At 37.1% G+C, this 16,392-nt stretch overlaps 1 protein-coding gene across 1 annotated transcript in view; it reads right to left on the reverse strand.

Annotated features, from left to right (window-relative positions):
• CDH10 (cadherin 10) overlaps nt 1–16,392 on the reverse strand; it is a 125,211-nt gene that overhangs the window by 58,080 nt on the left and 50,739 nt on the right. The window contains exons 2-4 of the mRNA XM_075542552.1: nt 4,596–4,890; nt 1,954–2,073; nt 1,399–1,566 (exon numbers count right to left, since the gene is read on the reverse strand). Coding sequence (XP_075398667.1) covers nt 1,399–1,566; nt 1,954–2,073; nt 4,596–4,890 — 583 coding nt within the window. The remainder of the gene's footprint in view (nt 1–1,398; nt 1,567–1,953; nt 2,074–4,595; nt 4,891–16,392) is intronic.

Raw genomic sequence — 16,392 nt, forward strand, 5'->3', positions numbered from 1 at the left:
AAGAACAACCACAGAAGCCTTCCTCAGTTCATTTGGGGCTCAATTACCATAATGGCATGTCTGATAGATGTACCCTCCTATTCAGGAGGAGACTCAACCGAAATTACTGGCATGTGGTTAGCCAGCTGAAGAAAATCCTACCTGAATCCTCTCATATTTCTGAGAGTGATTTCAAACAATTAAACCTAGATCCTGCAGCTATCCATAATTTGTGTCAGGAAAACAATGCCGTGGAAAACAGGCAAAACGTGTCTTACAAACACAAACATCCCTGGGGTTTCCTAGGCCAAAATTATTTTTGATGGAGGCCTTTATGGACTTAAATATTGCTATGGCTCTTTACATTTATCACAATGCAAAATACTTCAGCACAAATATTTAAGCCAAAATACAAACCACTTCAGAGAAATCACATACACAAAAAGCTGCTCCTGGGAACAAAGAATATGATGAGCATTCACTTTCTGCCACGTTCCTAGTCTCCGTCACATTCAGCTTTAAATATGAAATCATTTAGAACCACAGGACCATTGGTATTCCTGGCAAAGTCCATTAGAACTGATTCCATCCTCTCTGGTTGCATGCATCGATGATTTGTACAGGAAAGGAGGATAAATATATGTGCATAAGAAATGGTTCCTAACCTATTCTGAACATATTGTCAGAGATTATGAGGTCTAATTATGTAACATAGACTAAGAAATAGATCATAGGATTAAAGATACACAGAGTATTTTAGCATGGCTGTGATTTCAATTACATTGCTGTTAAATGCAGATTTGACTGATTTTTATATTCTTTCTAGGAAGCATTTTCTCTAGCTGATCCTTTTAACATGCCAAAGTAAAATTGCAATTAGAAAACTCTACCCTCATTTTCAAATCTCTTTATTACACTTCTAAGTAAAATCAAGTAATTTCTCTTGTAAATACATGACTTAGATTACTTTAGTGTAAGATTATTTCCTGTTACTAACATTAAAAATAAAAAGAGTAAAATATTTAATTTTGTCTTTTAGTAACAGTGAAATGATCAGGAAACACAAGTTTTGGTCATTTCATATGATATTTTTTATTTTTTTTACATTAAATGATTGCCAATTACTAATAATTATAATAGTTATTTTAAGTAAAGCCATGGCGGCTCAAGATTTAGTTGGTTGGTTGATAATCAAAAGGTCAGCCAGGGGTTGGAACTCATCAGCTGCCCAATGGGAGAAAGATGAGGCAGTCTGCTTCCATAAAGATTCAGTACCTTGGACAGCCTATGTCCACTATCCTACAGTGTCCACTATCCCACAGTATTTCCGTGTGTTCAAATTGACTTGCTGGCACACAACAATATTCTATGTTAATCTAATACAAATGCCCAGCAAAGAGACACGTAACGACAGCTTACTCTGGGGGAATCGAGGCGGGTTGTCGTTGACGTCTGTCAGGGTGATATTCACCGTGGTGGTTCCAGATAAGCCACCCATTTGGCCGCCCATGTCTTTGGCCTGGATCACTACCTGGTATTGTTCTCGATTTTCTCTGTTCATATTTGGCAAGGCAGTTCTAATTATACCTTGAAAAGAAACAAACAGAAAAATCCTTAGTTATTCTCATACACATCTCTCAATTATGATTATATGATTAAGTCCACAGATACTTAAAAATAGCAACATTTTTTAAAGACAGAAAGTGTTTTGCTATTAATTTTATGGTTCAGAAATTGCAAAACAATGATTAGATTAAACATTTTATAATGTGTGTCCTTTTTAATTCCTAATTCATACCCGAAGCATATTCTAGTCATCTCAAGACACAGCAACAAATATAGTTCCATTTAAGTGACCCGACAATTCAACTTTGAATTCATATCAAGTGTTAAGAACATTTTATTCTCTCTCCTTCTACACATAGACATCGTAAAGAAGTACTGAATTAACATAAAGTAATTTATTTTCCTGACCTGTTTCAGGCTCCACAGAAAAATAGGGCTGACCGTGCAGTATGCTGTAGATGACACGGGCACTGTTCCCGTACGAGGGGTCATCGGCGTCTGTAGCTGTGACTCGCACCACCGAAGTACCTGAAGTATCCAAAGTCAGCTTAGTTCTGCACAGCACCAGAAGGAGGAGCAAAAGCACTGGTTTTCATTGAAGACTTACGTGATTTTTGGCTTTAACAATGACCTCTTAAAGAAACATTTGTAAATATATTTGGATGAAAATCATTGGTGCGGGTATATATATTTGTTGTGCCTGTGTGTATATGTATTAGCATATATGTAAATATATACTATATCTATGTATTTATGTCTATAACTATCCGTATCAACTCCTATATGTATCTATGTTATTTAAAATACTGGGTTTTATGTATGCTATATATTGAGTCAATAGTTGTGTTCTTTATGCATGCAATAGGTAATGCTACATTGTATCAGATCATAATAAATTCAGTCATTTTACAAATGCTCAGGTTTGATATTGAAATTCATTTTCACATAATAGATTTGTTCTGGGGAAAGGGCATATCTAATCACAAAGGAGTAAGTATGTTCTTCTTCCCCCTCTTGACTCATTAACTATAAAAATAATTAACATACTCTCTAGAATACAATATTATGAATATATTAATTTCTAAACTTAGAAGCATTCCAAAAAGATACCAAGTTTCATGAACTATTCAAAGATATCTAATGAAGTTCAGTATATCTAAAAGGGTTATGTAATAAGGAAATTGGTCAAATTATTTGGGATTGAGTGAAATAAAATTTTAAGTAACAGTCCCAGACAATGCTTTTGAAAAATGCAGGGTTGGGGAGATGTTATTATAAATGCTCCAGTGTGAGTAGACCTGGGAGAATAGGAAATGTTTATTAAAGGGTTTATAAAATTTAACCACATGTGGGAAATGCCTTCATTCTTCCACTAACTACAAAAGAGGCAGATGATAGAATGTTAGATAAGTAGATAGATGATAGATAGTATAAATGAATGGATGGTATATGGATAGATAAATGTATGGACATTCTAAATAAAAACCTCACTGTCATCAAGTACATTCCAACTCACAGCGACGCTAGGACAAAGTAAAGCTGCCTTTTGAGTTTCCTAGGCTACAAATCTTTACAGGAGCAGAAAGGCCGAGCTCTCTCCCATGGAGCGGTTAGTGAGTTAAGATTGCTGACTCACTGGTTAGCAACCCAACATGTAACCTGTTCTGTCACCAGAGTGATACTGACTGATATCAATATCAAACATATTGATAGCTATATCTAGATGTTTTATTAATGTTCTTTTATAATTTTAATTATCTGTCATTCTCATGTAATTTTAAGAAGGATGAAACAATAAATCAGCCTTAACTTTTTTGCCCTTAAACAGAACTTCCATTAATGCACACCAAAGAGTAGTTTTCAAATATCTTGAATGCAGTTTTCATTTATTGGATCTTATGTATAATGGTTGCAATTAAAGGATGGCTTTGAATACTTGATTTGAAACAATTTAGATAATCATTGCAATTCTTTCATTCACATATTCTAAATAACTAAGATGTATTCTTAAGATAAATTTGGACTATTATGTATCTATATCTAGCTATCTATATGTACATCTATATATCTATACCTATTTATATCTGTATATGCGATGGGTGGTGGCATCATGGGTTACTTGCTGAGCTGCTAGCCACAAGGTCAGCAGTTTGAAGCCCCCAGGGGCTCCAAGGGAGAAAGGTGAAGCTTTCCACTCTGTGAAGACTACAGTCTTAGAACCCCGTTGAGGTCATTCTACTCTGACCTACGGGGTTGCTATAAATCAACTCAATGACAGTGAGTTTAGAGTTTAATTTATTTATAACTACCCCTGCTACTAAAAGGATGCTGACTTATAGTGACCCTATATACTTTTTCTGAGGTCATAAATCTTTATAGAAACAGACAGGCCCTTCCCAGTACATACATCTTTGTAGTGGTTTATGGGTTTGAATAATTTTTTTGGCAGTTAGCAGCTCAGCTTCTAAGCCATAGCATCATGCATTCACTGATCATCTTGACGGTTGCTATGAGCCTGGAGAGCCACAGGGTTTAACTGTATTATTATGTTTGGGAATATGACTTCACATAGCTGCTCTCCAAGTCCATTAGAGAAAAGCAATCCCAAACATGAATATTTTTACAGCTTTCAACCTAAATTCAAGAGCATTTTATTGACTCACGAAAGAAGCATTTACGTGTTTATGATGTAAAGATTTGGGAGAAATACATTGAAATGGTTTCCCAGGATCACTTTTACCCCAAAAGAGATCATTAAAAGGGTTTCTTTATAGGGCATCAAGGATGATGCCCGTAAATTGATCACACAAAGATGATGTCAAAAAATTGACTATAGAATTTAAAAATTTTCTCTCTCTCTGTCTCTGATCACACAAAGATGATGTCAAAAAATTGACTATAGAATTTAAAAATTTTCTCTCTCTCTGTCTCTCTCTCCCTCTCTTTCACACACACACATACACACGAGGTTTTCAAAGTCATGGATAAATGAAAATAGAATTTTGCCGAAAATTTTTCATTGTCATCGTAAATTTTGTACGGGAACTTACCAACAACAGCCATTTCAGGAACAGTTGCTGTGTAAATTTCTTCTGGGAATGTTGGCTCATTGTCATTGATATCATGGATTTTTATCACAAACTCAGACTCTGGTTCCACTGGCCTCAAAGTTCTTCTGTTAATAGCTTGTGCACGCAGGGTATAAAAGGCCTTTTCCTCCCTATCAATTCTTCTTGTGGCATGGATGTCACCCGTTTTTTCATCAATGATAAAAAGAGTACCAGCTCCATCTCCAGATAAAATATATTTGAGTGATCCATCTCCTTTATCCTGGTCTGAATGAAGCTATAGGAAATAAAATACAAATGTATATGTATATACACACACACACACCATACTGAGTAAAGTTACATAAAGGATGAATAGATTCAAAGAAGGTTCATGAAATAATGGGGCCAATTGTATGAATAATGCATTCAGTTGTCTTTCATTCTTTAAATAAGACTTGAATACATTTGCATTCACCCTTATATATACACTAACAGTATCTTTTTGTATTTCAGAGCAATCCATTCTGAAGAAAATAAAGGCAATTAAAATGAATCGAACATAACACTCTCTATATTTTGGTTTTCAAAATAACTTGGATGACTAAGGTGAGCCTGACCATAGTCATGTTTGTTTGTTTTTTAATCACCTCATGTGCATATAACAGTTGGGCAATGCATCAGGATATCTAGAGGTGAATTGCTGCCTTTAAATTATGGTGAGGCATATTGAAAGTAACTCAGACTGCTGCAACAAACAAATCTGTCTTGGAACAAGGTCATCTCGAGACGTGAGAAGGGCTAGACTTCATCTATCATGACCCAAGGAGAAACTAGCCCAAGAAAAAGATCCTTAGTGGTGTCATGGTCACGTATGAGACTGGCGACCACAGGTTAGCCATTTGAAACCACCAACGTCGCCAGGGAGAAAGACAGGGTTTTCTACTGCCCCCAATAATGACAAACTTGTGAACCCACCGGGGCAGTGCTACCCTGCCGTATAAGGTCACCATGGGTTGGCAGTGAGAAAGCAACATGCTGGCAAATTAGAAGGTCATGAAAAAGAAGAGGATTTACAGATGGATTGACCAGGAGATGGACTGGCTCTGTGGCTGCAACAAGGAGCCCTAAGCTGTGCATGGGAAACATTTCTGCGGCACTGCGTGGTAAAGAAGCATCTTGATGAAGAACTAGCTTCCTGAGAAGTCATTCATGTGAATATTTTAATGTTATAATCCCCTCTCTCAAAATATTCCTGTGAGTTGAAAAAAATACGTATTCTTATACTGCACCGGAACACATCTCCCATAAACACACAGTTAGAGATGTCTCAAGATAGGTACACATGGTTCCTGTGAGTCAGAACCGAGTCAACAGCACCTACAGCAACAGAAGTAGATGAGACATACGGAGAATTGTGTACAACACAGCTCCTACTGTTGAAAACATCACGTATCAGTTCACGGTCCATGCAAAAGGCAGTCGCTTCTTCACTAATGTTTGCTGGGCTGTGAGAAAGAATCCAAACTGCTTGTCCATGTATTTCAAAGTTATAAATCAAGTTAATAAACTGTAAAACAGAATATGTCCTAGCTTCTAAACTTGTCAAATACATCGTCTTAATAAGGACATGTTTTGTTCGGGGAAGCCAGTGCAAGGAGCGTCTGTTTCCTCCCGTCTTGCCTGCATTTCCAGATTCAATGAATCGCTGCAAAGAACATTTGATGCATTCTTGTGAGTTTCTACATCCAGAGCACAAAGTGTAATTCCCAGCACGAAGTCAATGTGTTACTGGGAAATCACATTTCTATTATTTTTCATCAGGTGACCATTGAGGCTTAGTAGTACATAGACTGGAAGATGGGGCTGACCCTTGGATAACTGCTACGTGGCAGAGAGCCTTGCAGGAGCTGAAAGTAAGGTCAGAGTTATTTGGCAGGGAAGAATGGGTCCCCACATCTTGGTCCTTATCCAGAAAGAGCTGCTTGGATCCAAGGGGAATATATTCTCTAATGTCCATTGAGTTCCTATCCAAGAGGGAGGGCATCTCTACAGGAGGAGGAGAGCAGACCTTTGCAAACACAGGGACTGTGTGTTTTTCTTGGCTCCCCTGCCAATATTCTTTTAATAGCCTAGGATCACCCAGTTCTATTATTTTCAATGAAAGATTGTGATGTTTTAATTGTATAGATTTTCTGATTTCTACAATGCATATGGTACACAACTTAGACACAATAAAATGTGTTTTCATTAATATCATCTACCATCCATTGTAAGTTAATTCAAGTACCCAATCTATATCCTAGAAAATTAAATGGAGGAGACAATATGCTTTGATTATGCTAAAAAATTATACAGAATTGGATATGGATCTAAATATGGTTTATTTATTTTCCCTTTAGATTAGCGACATCAGCAAACACACATCAACAGAGTAGTAGTATTCTTTAATTAATAGTGGTTATTGTGTCTTCAGCAGCTCATCTATTGTTTGGAGAAAGTGTTGTGGTAAATACATTTAAGCAATCACTGGAAAGAAACTGATTTGCCTGTTATCTAAATAACAGAAGCATCCATTATCTTTATAATGTATTAAGAGATCTATAAATATAGTTTTTGGGTTTTTTATTTTTTTAATAATTCATAAAGTATTGCTGAGAATCTCAAGAAATATCTGCTATTAGCTAAAAAGCTCTCAGAAATGAATATGACAGTGTTGTCTACTCTCAAAAGTCACAAGATTGATGTTCTTTAGTAATTGAAAATCCACATAATTTCCAGGAAATGTTCTTATTGTGTGAATATGCAATATAATGGCAATCTTCCAAATGTTAGATCTAATTATTGTACATGTCTTGTTCTGTCTGAGCAACAAAATCATTCTAGAAAAGTTTATTGACATGATTAACCACGTGGTCAGAAAACCTTATTCCATGGTAGACAGTTATGATGTCCATTGTCTATTCATTCAATAATCCTAATTGAGAAATATTTGTTAACTTATAAAAACCAAATTATTTATAATATATGTTGACATTTCCATTCTGAACCATGAAGGCTATGGAAAAAAAGAAGGCTTGGAAGACCAGCACAAGGTTTGTTTAACAGGAATGAGTGAGAATTTTCTTAAGTATATGGTATCAAATTGGCTTAAACATAGCAATTGTGAGGATGGTGCAGGACAAGGCAATTTTGTGTTCTTTCCGTGGTACAAGGTTTACTCTGAATCAGCACCCACACATCAGGACCTAATAGCAACAACATGGCTTCCTAACTACCAGATAAGGAATAAGGCTGAGGTTGGAAGCAGAGGAAATTTTATATTTTATAAATGTTACATCTCAGAATGAACACTGTCTGAATATAGAGCATCAGTTTAAGGTGAGGAGGTAAGACTGAAATCATTAAGGTCAGTCTGGTCTCCTAATCAGAAAGGATGTGAAAGAGTTGCTAATATGGGGAATTTTTATGCAGTGCTGTTTTAGAATATAAATCACGGTGGGAGTTTTACCTTCACTCATAGTATAGAGATTTGAAATTAAATTTTGTAACCAGACCACATGCTGTGGGAATTTCTTTTGGATTCAAAAATTGAACATGGTTTAGGTAGTAGGTTATCGAAAGAATGAGGGTTGAAAGACTGGCCACGGCTTTGAGAATCCAAATATGAGGAAAGGTGTACTTTTTTTCCCAGTGAGAATATAATTAAGAGAAGCAAATTGTGATCTTAGAGGCCAAACTCAAAATACGTTATTCTTAGGCTGTTAAGAGTCTCCATTAGTGACAATTTGAATTGCAAAGGAAACAAACTCCTCTTACATTGCAAAGGGAAATAAAGGAACATTAGTCCTAAAAGTAAAGGGTAAAATTGACTCCATTTAGGAAACTGACATAAGTCTATGGTTATCAAATATATTTTAATGTATTTGAATTGGACACATATATAATTACACATGTTACAAGAATTAGACACGTGTATAATTAGAGAAGTTATATTTATTACAATGAATGAGGCAGAGCGATGACTTTCTAGATCTCCGGGTAATTACTACCCTTCTTGGTGAAAACGGATGAGACACAAAAGCTCACTAATAATAGGAGATTATATTGCGCTCTATACTGTGGATTATATTTTATTCCTAAAACATACAGAGTCCAATGCACAAAGTCTTTTACTTGGATTCTTCTATATGTGTTTCCTCTCTTATTTTTAGAGTTTTCCCTTATTATATAAATGATATATTTATTTGAATATTTTCTGTGATATCATTTTTGTCACATTCCAACTCATTTCCCTAGTGAAGGAAAGAAAAGCATAGGCTTTCCAACTGTGGAATTTGTATTATTCTCTATTTCTACTTGGCTCTAAAGCATTCATACTTGAGTTTATTTAACACTCACTTGAACAGAGTTAGTTGTTTGTGTTCTTGAAAAATGGAATGACTGATCATAGATATGCTCCATACTGTACAACAGTCACTTTGAGAGAAATAAATTTTGTATTGATTTTGACCTTGTGCTGTTTTATGGCACAAGACATTAAGTTTTCCTTAAACAGAGCAAAAAAGTGTCAGATTATTGCGGCTTTACTTTCTCTGTAACACCTGTTCTTTGGTATGAAACATTTGTGCCACAAATCTTTAAGAAGAATTTTTATGTTAATACTGACCTTTCTTTCCTTGAAGAAAACCTATTAAAAATTCACAACCTGCTGTGTTCCTTGTAAATTCACCAGTAGATAAAGGACATGGCAAGAGACATGACAATTAGTGAAAATAGAACAACTGGTACTTTGGGTACATATTTAAAAGCCAATTTCTTATTAACTTTAAGTTTACATATTTCTAATTATCACTCATTATTACATTTGATTACATGGAGTCATGTAATATTTAAAATTAAACAAATCATCTAACGTAAGCATATTTTGAGATGCGGCAAGTTTCATAACATTTTACAGCAGTCCATTTACAGTACCAATCTTAAGATACTTAGCAAAGAAAGCTACTGAACTAGAGATGTGTGCCTTATCCAGTCTAACATCTCAACCTTAAGAAAAATCAAGTCAATAGGCTCAAGAGTATTCTAATGTGAAGCCTATATTAAATAGAAATTATCCATCAGAATGAGAGGTATGCTCCTCAAAATTTTGCCTCAAATACATTGGGTCACTTTGATTTTCCAGTAATGCACATAAAATGAGAATTGATTAAAAAATGAGGATGGATTATAAAACTAAGTAAAACTATGTAAACAAAACAGTAAATTCAATTCATCCTTTACGCAAGGGATAATAGATTAAAAAAAACACAACAGAAACAAAAAAAATATTATTTTTGCTTTATTTTCATCCTTGGTTACATAAAATAAAGAATGACTAAAATTATTTTTAAGAAGATAAACCATGTTTATTAATTCAATAAAAATGTCAGATTGCTCATCCCAAATAATTTAAACACAAAACGTTACATGGCATACTTTCCCATTCAGAACATGGACAAATGTTGTTGCAAGATTTTTACTTGGAAGTCAGGGAAAGGAGTGTATTTGTGTTTCGTCATCATTTCGCAAGGGTCCTTGAATAGGAGTGCAAAGGGCTCCATGTCACTTTGTGGAATCCGTTCTGGTTGTTTGGGCTTTTGTATAAGAAAGAACTTTAGATCACGAAGTAATTGTATATAAGGAAAAACACCCCAGGCCCATTCAGCTCATATACAAAAGTCCCATACTAGTTCAGAAGTTCAAAGAGCCCTCTTCAGCCTCAGGAAGCCACATGCAATGATGGAGGAAGTTCACAGGCGGGTGAACAGGTCTGGGGATACAATGTCAGTGGACACATCTCCAGGACTCACACAGGTCTCAAGATCAAGGCAGAGAGAGTGGGGGAGGTGCCCAGAATCCTCCTTATGAGGAAGTCACACTTGCCAGGAGGCATCAACAGGCTGTGACCTGATTGACCCCAGCTACACTCCACCCCTCCCCTTAAACTGACATGAAATTATGTGAGTGCCACTTTCAGTAAACGAAAAATTATCAGAGATTGTTATTATCTCTAAAACACAATGATAATTTTATGCCTGCTTTTCATTCAAAGGGCGAAGACACTCTACACTTTTTTTCTAACTGTATCCAGAATGCGGTAAATATGCGATGCTATTTTGGGTGCAGCATCAATATGGGCATTCTGCTCTAATTGCTGCCGTGAGTACATGATATCAAATGGGAGTTAAAGCATTGAATCAACTGCTTTTAAGTTTCTATACAATAAAAACACTGGCAAAAATGAGCCAGAGTCAGAAAACATCTGAAAGCATGTTAAAATCAAAAACTACAATCTGGTTAGAAATCAATAAGTGGTTATTCCTTTTGTTGTGCCTGAGGAGAAATAGAATATGTCCGCCAGAAGAATCCAAGCATACTGCCATTGAATCACTATGACTCAGCCACCCGAGAGAGCAGAGCACAATTGCTGGCTTCCGCGGGGTTTTGAGGCTTAGATTATAGCGAATGAAAGGCTCATTTTTTTTTTCCCCTGAGAAGATGCTGGCTGGTGGGTTTTGAACTACAGACCCTGTGGTTAGCAGTCCAGTACTGATAACACAGCACTCCCAAGGTGTGTATGGCTGCCTTTAAACTGAGTTAGATGAAGTTCACAGAGTCAAATTGGGAAGATGATCTCCAAATAATCATCACTGTATCAAAGAACAAACTGGCTATAAAATAATAATAAATTAAGGAGGCATGATGGATCGTGAAGATTGAGAAAATAACCTTAGAACAGTATATTCTCGGGATCAGAGGTAAGCATACCCCACCCACTGCCCTGGAATTACTTCTGATTCCCTGTGACTTCTGATTCCCTGTGAATTTTTCAAGGACTAACTTTAAGCAGACACTTGCTGCGTCCTCTTTCCCTTTAGAGCAAATGGTAGGGTTGAACGACACTCCGTGCAGCCAGTAGATCAACAGTTACCTGTCACAGGCAGCAGGGATCCCCAGAGACTACATCGGAGTATTTCAAGGGGAGATGAACACTCAAAGCTTTGTGGTTGGCAAACAAATAAAGTGGTGTGTTTTTCACATTTGATCAGGTTCCTTAGAAAACTCATCCAAAAACAAAAACCCCAAAGAGGCCTCAATTCAACAATTAGGGGATTCTATCAACTGAAAAGTCTAAAATACCAACACACTTTCGGCTCTTTAAAGAAAAAAAAAGATCTCCCATTCCTGTTCTAAATTTTTAATTAATGTTTAAATTTAGATGTCCTATACTTATCTCCTCTACTTTTCCCCAGCTCTCCGGTGATTTTACAGGGTAACAGCACAGGGACGCCTGATGTTCACGCCACCTCTCATCCAGATACAGCGCCTCTCTGTGGAGTGATTTCCCTCTGCAGAGTGTTCTTATCTTCAAGGTGTAAAGAAGACCGAATATTTTATATGGTGCCGTCAAGTGTGTCTGACCTCACAGGGAACTAATCCACAGCAGAAAGGAAAACTGCCGGGTCGGGGCTACCCTCACAGTTGCTATGTCTGAGCTCGCTGGCAGCCGCCGTGTCGGTCCGTCTCCTTAAGGATATTTCTCTTTACTTTCGCGGACCCTCAACCTTGCCAAGGAAGACGTCCTCGTCCGAGGCCTAGCCTCTCCTGATAATATGCCCACCTCCCCCCCTTCGAAGGAGAATTATGATCGATGCTTCTTTCAAGAAAGATTGTTTTTGTTTTTCTGGTAATAATTTGAATATGCTTCATCAACATCATAATTCAAAGGCGTCAATTCTCTGATGGTCTTCTTTACTCACTGTGGAGATAGATAGATAGATAGATAGATAGATAGATAGATAGATAGATAGATAGATAGATAGATAGATAGATAGATAGATAGAGTTAGGGTTCTTGGTTCAGGCTTCCCTTAATCCTCAAAGTGACACTCTTGCTCTTTGACACTTTTGTCTTGTGAAGCATATTTGCCTAAGGTAACATCTTGTTTGATTTCTTGACTGCTGCTTACGTGGGCAATATTGTTGGATCCAAGCAAAATGAACTCATTGACAACTTCAATCTTTTGTGCATTGATTATGATATATCTATTCATCCATTTGTTAGGATTTGGGTTTACTTTCCATTTGTGAGTTGCAATGCCTACTGAAGCTGCAGTCTTTGGTTTTCATCAGCAAGTGCTTCATCTTTTTCTACTTTCAGCAAGGAAGGTTGTGTCATCTGCATGTCACTTATTGCTGTTATTTGTGTTGAGTTGATTGTGATTCATAGCAACCCTGTATATAACAGATTAAAACACTGCCTGGTCCTGTGAGATTCTCACATTTTTTGCAGTGTTTGTGCTCACTGTTGCAGCTGCTGTTTTTATACATATTATTGAGGGCCTTCCTCTTTTTCACTTCCCTCTAACTTTACCAAGCCTGAGGTCCTCAAGGGACAGATGATAATGGGTCCAAAGTCTGTGGGATGAAGTCCTGCCATCTTTCTCTCTAAGGAGCATTTGGAGTGGGCATGGTCTTCCATTCTATGTTAACACCATTATTCAAACACATCAATTCTCCCTTGGTCTTCCATATTCAATGCCCCTATTTTCATATGCATATGATACACCAAAAATGTCATGGCTTGGGTCAGACTCATTTAAGTCCTCCTCAAAGTGACATCCTTGCTTACTTGCTTACAATTTAAAGAGGTCTTGTGCAGAAGATTTATCCAAATCAGTGTGCATTGGATCTCCTGACTGCTGCTTCTATATACACTGATTTTGGATCTAAGCAAGACAAAATCCTTGACAACCTTAATCTTTTCTCCATTTATAATGAATGATGATACCTATTAGACCAGTTGTGATATGAGGATTTTTGTGATATATATATTGCAAGTACTAAACTGTTAATTACCCTTCCTCCAATTTTGACACGCATTCATTTGCCTATAGTGAAGTTTCTTGGATTATTTCCTCAGCATATGGTTGGATAAGTATGGTGTAAGTATACAACCTAATATATACATTTTCTGATTTTAAACTGCTCAGCATTCCCTTGTTCTGTTTCAATGACTGCCTATCATTCCACGTACAGACTGAACATGAGCACTACGAAGGGTCCTGCAAGCCCCATTCTTCTCAGTTTTATCCATGGCTTTTACCATCCTTATAGTTGAGTTCCTTTGCATAGTTAACAAAAGTAACTATCTTTATGGTAGTCCCTGCTTTACGTAATATCCACCTATTGTCAGCATGCCACATCCTCTTCTGGATCCGACTTGGATTTCTAGCAGATTCCTGTTGAATTACTGCTGGACTTCTCTGAAATTATTTTCAACCCAATTTTACTTGTATGTGATATTAATTATACTGTTTGCTACTTTCCACATTCTGTCAGGTCATCATTTTTTGGAGTGAGTAATTCTAATACATCCTCAGATTGTTGAAACATTCCAATTGATAATACATCGACCTCTGGAGCCTTGTACTTTCTCACTAAGTCCTCCCATGCAGTTTTGGTTTCATCTAGCAATACTACTGGTAATTGATAATGTATTATCTCTTATAATGGTTGAATATCGACCAATTAGTTTCCTGAATTATTCAACATTTGATTCATGGAAACCTTTGACTAGATCCTTGAGGCATGGGGCTTACCTGCTCACCTAGTGTTGTTTGAAACACTGATGGCATTGTTTCCAGCATCACACAACATGCAAGACAGTACAGTACAAAAAGCTGAAAATGAGTAATGCATGCATTGTACATACGGATTAAGGATGACGTGTGAAAATCCTCTTAAAACTATATATATTCAATTAATTGAAACATAGTTAAATTCCAAAAACTGGGTCTTTATGTGAACGTAAGGATTATGTGTGAAAATAACAAATGACCACATCACCTTACCCCCTCACTTTTACTGTGAACATGGCCCTAGTGCCCTGTGGACACTTGCCACCATCAAGGCCCTATCCCCAATATAACCTCAAGGACTTGTCACCCTCTGCCACACACAAAAGGGGGCTGCACAGTTTTTTCAGAGGCAGTGTAGTCCAAAGACACCTCCTTTTTATCTCGGAGACGCTTCACTTTCCTGCTTTCTCCATATTTTTAGGATTGATAGTCACTGCTATTTCCCACTGACACCAAACAAAAACAAAAAAGCTCATCGCCCAGTCAAATCTGACTCACAGACACCTTATAAGGCAAGGTAGAACTGCACCTGTGGGTTTTCGAGATGGTATCTCTTTACAGGAGAGAAAGCTTCATCTTTCTCTCACTGCAGTAACCCCTACGTCACCATTGGTGGTTTTGTCAGGGGCAGGTGGCTTAGAAGGGTCAGTGGGCCACGAAGGGCAAGAGTAAGCAGACAGCTGAGTTCCACAGCTGACCTCTTATAATAGAAAAGCCCAGATCTTGTTGGGTTGTGTTGTCACCCACTACTTCCATTATCTCAGTAGAATTCACAATGCAGGATTTACTTAAAGACTGTGAAAGTCATCCCAAGACTTTGCCTTTGAATTTAAACTACAGCTAACAAATGCCACTTACCCTCAAACTCTACTCCAGGCCTAAACAATACTGTGGCTACCCAAGAGAGGGTATCTAAAAAAAGCTAAAATGTCTTTCAGTAAACGTGGCATATCTAAGACCTGGGCACCAGAAGTCCCTGCTTCAAGGTCACCTGTTGCCATAGAGGATAACTTTTCTCTTGCCATGATCTCAATATCCTATTGGCAAGCACCTGTTCATCATTGTTCCATCTCCAAGAGACATACCCGAGTCCTTCAGACTTTGCCACATAATCTGGAGACTCAGTAACGCCTCTGTTCTCCTAGACAATTGAATACTATACAGTACTGAGATTCTGCTCTATGTACACACTGGGTCTGCTTGCTATGACCCCACTGGGAATTTATGTGTTTATTACTACCAGAAGAGGATTCTTAATATGGAAAATAATTGGATAGATGTTTTCCATTTTATAAGTGTAAAAAGTTGGATAATAAAATAACTGAAAATTGTTGATTATTTGTGTATATTCTAATTCATATACTTATATTTATTATGTATGTACTAAAACATATAAAGTATAACAGAGAGCAAATTTAAAATTGCATATTATATTTTTTATAGCAGAACCAAAATATAAAGTTTGGATTCTTATATTGTTGTTTTTAGGTCCCATCAAGTCATCTCTGACCCATAGCATCTTATGCACAACAGAACGAAACACTGAATGGTCCTGAGCCATCCACACAATGGAACCTATGTCTGGGCCCATGGATGCATCTACTGTGTTAATCGATTTGCCTCACAGCCTTCCCTTTATCAGTGCCCCTCCACTTTACTAAATAAGATGTCCTTCTCTGGGCACAGATCCCTTCTGAGAAGATGTGCAAAATACGTAAGACAAAACCTTTCCATCCTTGCCTCCAAGGCGCACTCTGGCTTACTGCTCCCAATTGGTTTGTTCTTTCAGCAGTCTATGGTACTTTCTTCAACTGCATTGAGTCATCTAGTCTTCTTTATTCACTATCTAACTTATACCTGCAAATGATGCAGTGGTGAATAGCATGGCTTTTGTCACTTGCACCTTGCTCTTTAAGTCTTTAAAGAGGTCTTATGCAGCACATTTACATAATGCAGTACAGCTTTCCCTGTGGCTTCCATAAGCATTGACTACAGATTTAAGCAAGACAAAATCTTTGACCATTTCAAACTTTTCTCAGTTTTTCATGTTTTTACCTATTAGTCCAGTTGTGAGGATTTTGGTTTTCCTTACATTGAGTTGTAATGTATACCGAAGGC

Source organism: Tenrec ecaudatus, chromosome 2, assembly GCF_050624435.1.
Source record: "Tenrec ecaudatus isolate mTenEca1 chromosome 2, mTenEca1.hap1, whole genome shotgun sequence".
Lineage (NCBI taxonomy): Eukaryota > Metazoa > Chordata > Mammalia > Afrosoricida > Tenrecidae > Tenrec > Tenrec ecaudatus.